This window comes from Anneissia japonica, unplaced genomic scaffold (genome assembly GCF_011630105.1).
Source record: "Anneissia japonica isolate Jap-2015-1 unplaced genomic scaffold, ASM1163010v1 scaffold3334_len1275209_cov185, whole genome shotgun sequence".
NCBI lineage: Eukaryota > Metazoa > Echinodermata > Crinoidea > Comatulida > Comatulidae > Anneissia > Anneissia japonica.
Genome location: NW_022738561.1, coordinates 252,702 through 263,566, shown reverse-complemented (window position 1 = coordinate 263,566; position 10,865 = coordinate 252,702). Strand labels below are relative to the sequence as shown.

At 32.3% G+C, this 10,865-nt stretch overlaps 1 protein-coding gene across 7 annotated transcripts in view; it reads right to left on the bottom strand.

The window, feature by feature from the left end:
• Positions 1-10,865, bottom strand: part of LOC117117611 (diacylglycerol kinase delta-like) — a 99,686-nt gene that overhangs the window by 50,061 nt on the left and 38,760 nt on the right. For all 7 annotated transcript variants that reach the window (XM_033261969.1, XM_033261971.1, XM_033261970.1 and 4 more), the window contains exon 4: positions 7,978-8,058. In XM_033261969.1, coding sequence (XP_033117860.1) covers positions 7,978-8,058 — 81 coding nt within the window. The remainder of the gene's footprint in view (positions 1-7,977; positions 8,059-10,865) is intronic.

The following is a 10,865-nucleotide window of genomic DNA, read 5'->3' as shown; positions in this document are numbered from 1 at the left end:
ATGTCAAACGCCTTTGTTTTTTTGTATTTTTAAATGGATAATTACACATTCTGCCCAATCCGTTGGGCGATTAATCTGTGTAATGTTATTAGTGACTAATACACGCCCACCCCTTGCAGTTAACAAAACCGATGCAATGATTCTCACAATTACTCAAAACTCATTAAGTACGTTACTGGGGAAATATCTGCCGAAATGGTTTGGATAACCTTTCCCGATGTATTTGAGCATGCTCAGATTGAAATGCATACCTTGTGTACACTTGCATGTTTACACTTTTGTCTCCAATTGCAAAAATATTATTTTATTATACTTCACTTCAACCTTTATTAGACTGACCGTTAATGTCCGTCAGTTGAAGGCAATTGCATTTCCTTCTCAAATAACATTTAACACATTGACTACCGTAAACAACTGTACTCTGTGTATCCCAAAATGAGTACACTCATTTAGTATTTCATGTCATATTCGGTTTATGCTGCTCAACTCTGAAAAAATCTTCCTAATGATCTAAAGGAACGTTCCTAATGCTTAATATTTTCAAAAGAACTCTTTAAAACACATCTTCTTGCATGTCTTGTTGTCTTATGTTGATGTCTATCCACTGTATTCTGTGTGGTATGAGATTGTTTTTCTGTGGAACTAATGTGGATCATTTGCTCAAGATAACTGATATTAAGATATTAATATCATTATTAATTATTAAGATAATAATTATTAAGATATTAATTATTAAGGTAGATATTAAAGTTCATTCGTATTTTGTATTTTTTTTTTTCGTATTTGGAGCAAACTTGTCTTGCACTTTGCAACCTAAAGGAAAGGCGCATTACAAATGCCCGGTTAACAGTAACAGAAAGACTGGTGGGAGGATATACTCACTGAAAATTGATTGCCTTTCGGCAGACCATGAATCTGGACTGGCAGTTTAGAAGATACATTTATTCTAATTCATGTTTGTTGTGTTTTATGTTTAATATGGAAAAGATGGCCAATTTGTACTGGCCTCCACAGTTAATAATATTGCTTCAGAAGGGATTAAAAAACAGGAAATAAATGCAAAAAGCTGCCAAAAGACATATGGTTTGCTGTTCGGAATAAATGTTAAATTTTTAACTGCAAAATATATGCAAAAATAACAGCAAAAAATTGTCGAGATAAGTAAACTTGTATCTGGCGTTTTTAAAAAATGTTGTTCCATTACCAGAGACAAATTTTCTTGTTTAATGGCATTTTTCCACCAAGTTATTAGACATTATGGTTCGTGACTGTATAAAATTTGACAAAAATGTATTTGCATAAATGTGAAAATGTCTTCGTAAATGGAAAATTACTACTGAAAAGCACTTGCTAGCCAACATGGTAATTATTTTCAAAAGATGACGAATGAGTGTCATCCACATTTTGATATCATTTAGCCATTAATATTTCATATTATCTTAAATGTATTCAGCCTTCTGTATGTCTTGTCATGCTGCCATTTTAAAAATTCCTTTGTGCGATTCATCCACATTCTAAAACTTCATGTAAACAAGACATATTACAAACACATGAATATTTTAATATTGTTCATCTTATCTAAGATGTTTTATAATATATGCTTTTTCACAAATGGATTTATCTATTACGGTGTTCTTGCCAACATTTCTTTGAGTTTCTGAGAAAATGTTTATAATTTTAATTGTATTAAATAGTGATTCACTCACCACAATTAAACAGAATAAAAAAAAATGTATCTGTTTAAAAAAGAAATTAAAAATTTTGGCTAGGCTTTGAGTGACTATGGCAGCAACAATGCAGCAAATTGGCATCCCTTACCCTGCATTACTCATGTGAGGGTTACTGTATTCGAAGAGCTGAATGAACAAACTAGAGTTAATAACTGATGCTATCTTAAAAGTAATATTTATATTTATATATTTGACACTTTGATTTTATGGTAATACAAGTTTTAATATTTATAAGTAAGTCGAATAGAGCTGGTTTAGTAGTCAAATTGTCTTGGGTTTAATTCTGGAGAAAATGTCACTTCCCAAACCTCATAGAGACTTTGATTTAAGCATCACTGATCACTCTTGGTGAATGTATTGTAACCAAAGATTTTTTATTTTATTATAATTATACGTGTGACTATATTTGATTTATTGGGAATCGGAAATTGCTGTCCTTTGGTTGACTTATTGATTAATTTTTTTCAACATTTCGGCAATCAAGGTGAAATATGAGCCATATTTGTAGATGTTATAAAGCCATTCTCATACTAATATTATACCAGAATTAAATAGCGCCCTCGCTAGACTACAGTACAAAATTAGATAATCACCTTTTTTGTGGAGTAACCAAATCAAATATTTTTCAAGATTTTCAATTCATTTTAATTAAATTTTATTTATATTACATTAGTACATTTTGATTTTAATGTCATGATTACAAAATAAGAGTAGCCTTTTCAAATTTAACAAAGAGGCTTACATTTCAACATTTACTTAACTATATCTATAACTTCATGTTATATATTGATTGATTTCCTTTTACCATGTATTTTCAGAACTTGTGTACTGTTTTTCAATGTGGCACATAGATAAAAAAACAAAAAAGATTAAGATGTGTCAAATAACACCATCAAAATCTGCTAAAATAATTTCAGGCTAAAACGGACACAATATACATTATTTCATATTTGAAATGGAATGAAGTTGATTAATAACTCTATCGTACATACAATTGTCAACCAATTTCTGACACACAACAGCACAAACTGACATTTCTTTAAATTTTAAACATAGGTATTAAAAATGTACAGTATGTTTTTATACCGGGATACAATACTCATTGTCACCTGCTTGGAAACGGATATGTGAAGTGGCTTATGGGTAATTTTTACGTAATACGGATCTCCACTCTCTCTCCACTCATTATAGTTTCATTAGCAAACGTCATCAATGTGGCCGGAATGAATACACAAATGCTTGTAATTTGTCAAAACCGCATTCTTTGGTTCACAGTTGAAAGTCATGTGAAACAGTATCTCCTCTTCTAAGGGGGAAGGGGGTCAGGGAGGTTCACTTGTTGGGATATCCTTGAAAGAGGCAGCTGGAATATCTTAAAACCTCCCCTGACTCCCTGCTAGTGCAGACACTGCTGCTCCAAGACCTGGTTGTTGCGATTCTGGTCATTTGGAAATCTCTTCTTGAGAAAGGGGAACATTTTATATTTTGGATTGTGTGTACTCAAAATGTTTTTTAAGTGCATTGTCCAATATACAATATTGCTGAATATGTTTACAAAAACCTGTTTTTCTTCTAATCATATCTCGTTAATGACGTCATCTTGGTTTATTTTTGCCAATTTTTGGTGATGAAAAAGATCTAGGTAACTGCTATCATGAGACCAGATTTCAATTAAGGAGAGTGATATAATTTGAATGCAATTATCATTAGCAAATATAATTAGTATCATTTCCTCACTAATCAAATCCATCATTAATAAGCACACAAGTCCCAACGGTGAGATCCAATACCCTTGTAGCTAACTTTACGTCGTACGTAATTAGAAAACCATTGATATATATGTAAAAAGACTAGATTAAGGTTAAACTCCGGTGGAGCAAGACGAATCAATAATTGAATTTTAGGTTCAGAGTCAAACAACAGTCCATACCGCGAGGACAAAATTAGGGCTACTGTAAATTAAAGCAAACTTATAAGAATGTATACGAAGCTAGTAGAGTTCTCTCGAAGCCAATGGAACATCAGATTTGTGACACTTGGTAGATCAGTTAATTGTATATTACCAATTTTCAAATACGTTCTATGAGGGTCAACCATACATTTTGGCAGCAAACCTACCTAGGATGAAGTAAGCAAGGAATTTTTAGGAGTAATTTTCAGCAAAAATAACATTAATTACAAAATAATTCCTTTGTGAATTTGTGTTAAATTTATAATAAATAAAGTAACCATCTCACAACATGACAATGGATAAACTATAGAATCTATCATATAAATAATAAAAAAGTTTTATAGCCATGCGCCAATTTTTTTTTTGTGGAAGCGGTTTGGTGCAGTGGGAACGGTTTAGTTTCCCAACGTCGAGGTCGGGGTTACAATCCCTCGCTGTGGATTTCGCTTGTGTCCTCGAGCAAGGCACTTTATCTGCATTGCTTCTCTCCACCCAGGAGTATAAATAGGTACGGTACCTTGTGGAGTGGCTTTCTCTTGTGCCAAGATGGCAGCAACACTTAAGCATGAGGACCCAATGACCAGGGAAAAACTTACAGGGCTTCGTATCTGTAAAGAAAGGCGCTATATATTATGACCAGATTATATTAGATAATATTTTCAATTTAAGATTATTGTATCCATTAATTTCCAGTCTGAATATGAATGGACTGTCATCATCAATGGATTACTGCCAGTTTGAGAAAACCGCAATCACAATTAAATAGTAATAAATTTACTCACGATGGCCCAGAAATTAGCAGCGAAAACCAGAAATTAAGACGATTACCATTCAGTGGACAGATTTATGAAGAAATATTCAAAGCAATATTAAGAAATTACTAAAAAAATCGCGAGATTGTATTGGCGTATGAATTGACAACGCTGAACCATGGTAATTTCAGGACGTAAACAACGGATTATAGAGCATGTTTACAAATTTAAAGAGTTGGAAGAAGAGTTAAAAAAATTATGAAAGGTATTAAAAATATGACATTTAAAGTAAAAACAATGTTTTGACTCGTAAACATCTCAAACTTATTCAACATTCATCTCACCTACAGTAACGGGTCAAATCGTGCCAGCAGCTTCCTATAGGCGCTTTCACTTGCCTTTCTACAACAGAGTTCATATCCATGAACACTTGGGTCTTGCAACTAAAACTCACAAGTGATGTAAATAATTTACAATTTAAAAAAATATATAAAAACTGATTACAGGTACTGTACTGCACTGTTCAGGTTAAAAAAGCACATCATATCAAACCTAGATAATAGGTCTTTAGGAGTCACTGCTTAGTCTTACAAAACATACATGATATTTAATATGATCACTTCATAAATTCAAACAATTAGGAGGGAACAAAAATGCCCAGAAAGATGAAAACGATGAGGTTGAAAGACTACAAATGGCTTAGCTATGCCTCAGACACCAATATTATAGAGCTGTCCCAGTTGTACGCATATAATATTTGTATAACCGAAAAACCATGTGATTCTCGTTTTCACACGCTCATGAGATTGTACTTATTGACGAAGACCTTGGCAGCTGACTTCGCTCTTGGATATCATTTAGTTAAAGCGGTCGGACATAAATGAGTCCAGGATGTTTATTTTTCAATCAGACATGAAAGTTTGACTCACAAATTAATCATATCAATTAATAATTGATCGATGATGTCATCAGGGGCAAAGACCATTCGTAAAATCGACTATTCATAAAATCGACGTTCGTAAAATTGACGTTTTACTGTACTTACTTATGGACAAGCAATAATGGTTGCCATGTATTTGTGCATGAAGTCTTTCAATTTTTTTTGGCTTGAATACTATATTGAGCTCAACGACACAAGTCGAGATAACACAATATGTTTTAAGATATGGTTTCATTCCCCAGAAGTATCTGATTACTGCTGTAAGAGATACCATGGTATATTAATAACTATTCCCCAGATCAAAACAGGGTAAACAATCCAAAATAACACAATGAAGACTCAGACAACCTGCCATCAGATACTTTGCAGTACTGAGGTTTCTGTTGGAAATGTTAGATTTTCAAGCAAACAGAAAATTTATGCATGAGCCCTAGACAGCAGTGGTGGCATGAGGATTCGTCCGATGGGGTGGGGTACTGTATATCCCCAACGAGAAGGCCGATTTCTCCGATCACAGCATAAGTGGGCAAACTTGCATAGTAATCACCGCCTTCAGAGAAGTGTGGTTTGACTTTAAATTAGTCCTAATGAAAAAGTTGTGGCGGAATCTCCTATTGTTTCTAATAACAGTAAATTTTTCCAATGTATACCATTATCAACGGCAGTCACAAAGATCAATACATTTAGATTTTTAAATAAATAAATATTCCGTATGATAACAAGTTTTGGATACAAAACAATACCAAAATGATGTTTTTGCAGTAAAATATGCTTTATATAGAATTCTATACTATTTTGCTAAGGAATGAAATACACTTAATAATAGCTTTATTAAATTATTTTAAAGCTATTTAAAGAGATTTACTATTTATACTAAACTTAAAAGGACTATTATTAGCGTCTTTGTTCTCTTTAGTCACGTTAGTTCAATCATATAAATTGAATGTTTTCTTGCTTGGTCTTATAAATGTAAATGGTTTGTTACCTTAGTGATGGCTTCTCTAATCACAAATACAGTGAAATCATAATACCAGGTTCATAACAAATATTCATGTTTATAGGCCTATTGTGCTTTAATAAACCATGGAGGATTCTCCATGAATAAACAAGGAAATGCCAAGTACCAGGCTATATGGTTTTTCTTGGTTTTGGTTTCACAGGACAAAAATAAAGGGGACAATATGAAAATTCCCAATTGAATATTAATTTAGGCATGCACATTATTCCAAGGGTTATTATAAACATAATATCATATGCAAAGGTTTTTAATACAGTATCAGACATCATCCACTCCATTTTGTATCAATTAATAACAGGTCTGGACTTAATTCAAATATGTATAATATACAAATACTGACTGCTCATGAGGGGAATGGTGAAATCTATTGCCACAAGGTGATGTGGAGACCGTAGACTATCTTTCCATTTTCCCCAAATATAGAGCAGTCAATATTTATTTTATACCTCAAACACAGATTCTATGAGACCTAAAAATGTAATGAAAAGAGTACACACTAAGTAGGCCTAGGCTTACTTCCTAGGCCTAGGCGAGCGCAGGGCAGATCTCTCTCTTTGTCGTAGCGGTTGCGTACACTACCATCCGTGCGCGTCATAAATTACATAGCAAAGATAGAGATTACACATTGTGACAGGGCAAAATAATGATAATACTTTTTCCCTGGGAAAAAATCAACCTACATCACAGGAGTGATGGTTGAAGTTATTGACAGCTTCTTGAACAATCAGATGCCTAGAACCTATGTATGTGGTATTAACATCTGGAAACACCATCAAAATTCAATTAAAACATTAAATTATTCATCACTTTAAATAGAAACTAAGCTTTTTTCTTCCCATGAATATAAGGTTTAGAGATTAACATAAAATGATAAACAAAACAGCTTTTTGATATCACAAAAAACATCATTTAAGCCATTCCATTTTGAATATCAATTATAAAACAGGTCAGAATAATGGAATATAAACTTTTACATACCTCATACATAGATTTTAGGCATCTGATTGGCAAGTGGGCAATAAAAAGTACTAATCCCCTGAAAAATAGTATGTTTTTGACCTGTCGTGTGGTGCAAACTCTTGGCCCCACTGAAAGAAATTGGCCCTGGACCGCGTCACAGATCAGCGAGTAGACGATAAACAATAATTATGGAGGCTGTCGGTTTGAATTCCTGTATTAAGAAAGACTAGCCTAGGCCTATACTTCATGACAAAGCCGATAGTAAAAGCACCAAAAGATAAATTAAATATGTCTTGTCAATAGTCGACAAATATTGTCAGATCGGTTGAAATTGAGGAAATGAGCAAAGAAGAGCTACTGTACACACCCTTTCATCGCATAGGCCCTAGTTAGTATGCCTCTAAAGGCTAGGAATTAATTAAGTACTTTTTAGGCCTTGTAGAATATGTGTATGAGGTATATAAAACAAATATTAACTGCTCTAGATTCGGGGAATGGTAAAATCTATTGCCCCTCGGTGATGTGGAGACGGTAGCCTATCTTCCCGAGGACCAAGCTACGATACCAGAGGAATTACGGTATATTAAGATTAGTAGTATTCTTATATTGGTCACAGTAAGACTTACCCTGAAACTATTATTAAGGTTTTTGGTGCTGCTCTCCGCCACACTGACATCTACCAACTCCACCTCTTCATAAATTTCTGACTAAAATGAAAAGAAAAACACATATTAATCAATACTATTCATTTCTGACCAAAATATTTTTCAAAAACCTCTATCCAAATGCTTGATCATTACTGATGTTTTCCTATTTGCTATTTCTCATTATTTTAAGCATATACAGACTTTTCCAAAAAAAAAAGTCTGACCAATAATAACAATAGTAATAGAATGTTACTCTACCACACAAGTAATATAATATACACTATAATATATCAAACAATTTCTATAAAATAAAACTCCCTTTCTCATATTAAATTTATTCTTTCACAATATACTAGAACATTTGTTTTTGCATTTCTTTAATTAAAGATTAATCTTATATTTTAAGCAGCATTGTGAAAGATGTTTTTTTATGTACAAAATTTAAAAAATTAAATTAAAAAAAAAAACAGGCACTACTGCAATAATATGTAAAGCAAATGAAATCTAAAATATGCTACAAAATATCTCTTGAAATTTCTATTGAGATTGTGAAGTCTGAAGTAGATTGCCTTGGCTTAGTAAGCTTGAATTTAAAACAAAATTAGTTTCCTTTGTGGTTAAGCTATTTTTATCTTCTCGAATCTTCCTTATTAATCGGAAGTATGAACTCTCTTTGTAGGAATTACACTGCTGAATTCAAAAAGCTTCAATGAGTGATAGGCATACAGGATTTAGTTTCTCGTAGAATAAGTCCAGTAACTCTGCCAACTTAAATGTTGTGAACTGGACTGTTAACTATGAGTTGACCTATGCCAAAATTGGGCTGCGCAGTAATCTTTGTTGCAGCTAAAAACTACTCCACGAACAACGATTTGTCAGTATTTCAGGCATGCTGCTAGAAAACTGTTTTTTATGTCAGCAATAAGAAAACATTTGAATGGGCCCTGTTACTACTTCCACAGGAAATTGTTCCCACAGGAAATTGTCCTTTATAAGAACCATTCCTAGAATCCGTTTTTCTTAGCTAGTAGAAACATACACTATAAAGAAAATGCATTTGAGCGTATACAAAGGAAGTAGGAATTACATCCTTATTGCAAATGAGTTCCTTTGTAGACTAAACATTAGGAACCCCCCCCCCCACCACCAAAAAAAAAAAAAAAAAAAATCAGAACAAAATACCAAGAATGGAGACCATGTATTATCCTGGAGAACTTTTGTTATGAATAAATTGCTGATGTCAACAAATATTTTCTGATTCTGATTTAAATTTTATACACAATTTACAATTAAAACAATTCTATTAGGCAAATTTCATGTAACAATTATTAAATTTTTGTATTTTTATATTGAAATTTTACACGTTATAGCTGTCCATTTTTTACTAAATTCTATTGGTCTTTGTTGTTTTGTTTTTGTTTTTTTTAATTCATCTATCTTGTGCTGAGTTTTTAAATCTGTTTTGTTAATGCAAAGATCCCAATTGAAATAAGGATTTTTTTCTACAACTCTTGGGTCATCCTTAGTGTCATGTGTGTTTTCTTTGTCATTGTTTATTTTCTGATAACTGAATAAAATCAATCAATAACAAAAACAATTTAATAAAAAAAAAATAAAAAAATAAATACGGAACAAAATCTCTGAAATGAGATGGGAAATACTGCAAGTGATGTCATATTTCTGATCTGTGGCCAAAAGTCTAGAAACCAATTTTCCGCTTAGGCCCAATAAAAAAAATTATTAGTTTATCACCCTCGCGTGCATGCCTTTTATGGTACTGAAAAAAAAAAAAAAAAAAAAATTAAAAAATTTTTTTTTTTTTTTAATTTTATTTATTTATTTTTTTTCATTTATTTTAGTAGTTAGTAGATATTGTTTGCATTATCTAAATCATGTTTTGCTTTGAATATCAATGCACCAGCAAACAAACCAAGGGTTATATTTGGCTTTAGCAAAATAAAAATAAAAAAAAAAAAGCCTCCCTCCCTCATCACTTTTCCTGCCCATATAGGGTGATAAACTAATAATATTTTTTATAGGGCCTTATCATCTCTATTCCATTTTAAGATATGACTAATTAATGTAACTAAAAAAAGATATGGTTAACCAAGGCAAGAGAGGTATGAACCCACAATATCACATGGCCGTGATTTCTAAACGACAAGTAAAATTTTGGATGTGTTCATTAGATATCTTGATGCATATTATGCAAGTTTCAATAAAATCTTAAAGGTGACTACTAAAATTTTCTGAAAATTTGTTGACTTGGCGTAGAATTAAAGTACCCTTCAGGATACTGAGTTCAAATCCATGACTTTGACAAATAAGTACTCTAGTAACTGAAATGAATTAAATCTGTTAATAATGTTAATTTGTTAACTGTAAACTGATAAACTATGATTGCAAACTGTATTAACTATTCATTACATTAATTATCTGTTAATGAAACTATTTTTAGTACAGTACTAATAATAACATAACTATGTATTAAAATAATTGTTTCATTTGTATGTCTACTATGCCTACACATAGATTACTAATTATAGCAACAAGTTAGAAAATTGATTTTGAGTTCTGGTTGATACAGCAAGATTGTCTGACTAATTTGTGCGTGTCAATACTTAATAACGTCATTTCAATCTTTAATAAATACACAATAAACCGCCAACTATGCACTGGAAGTAGGATACGGGTACCAGCAGACCGCCCACAGAATGAGCGTCTTGTTACCTAACGAACATTTCAGTAGGTAAAAAACAAGTCACTTCTGAATTTGATATCACTTTTGTTTGATGTTGGATCAAACTTATTTGAAAACCAGAGCCTTGCAGGCGTCAACGTTCCTATGCATGATACCGACTTTTAGA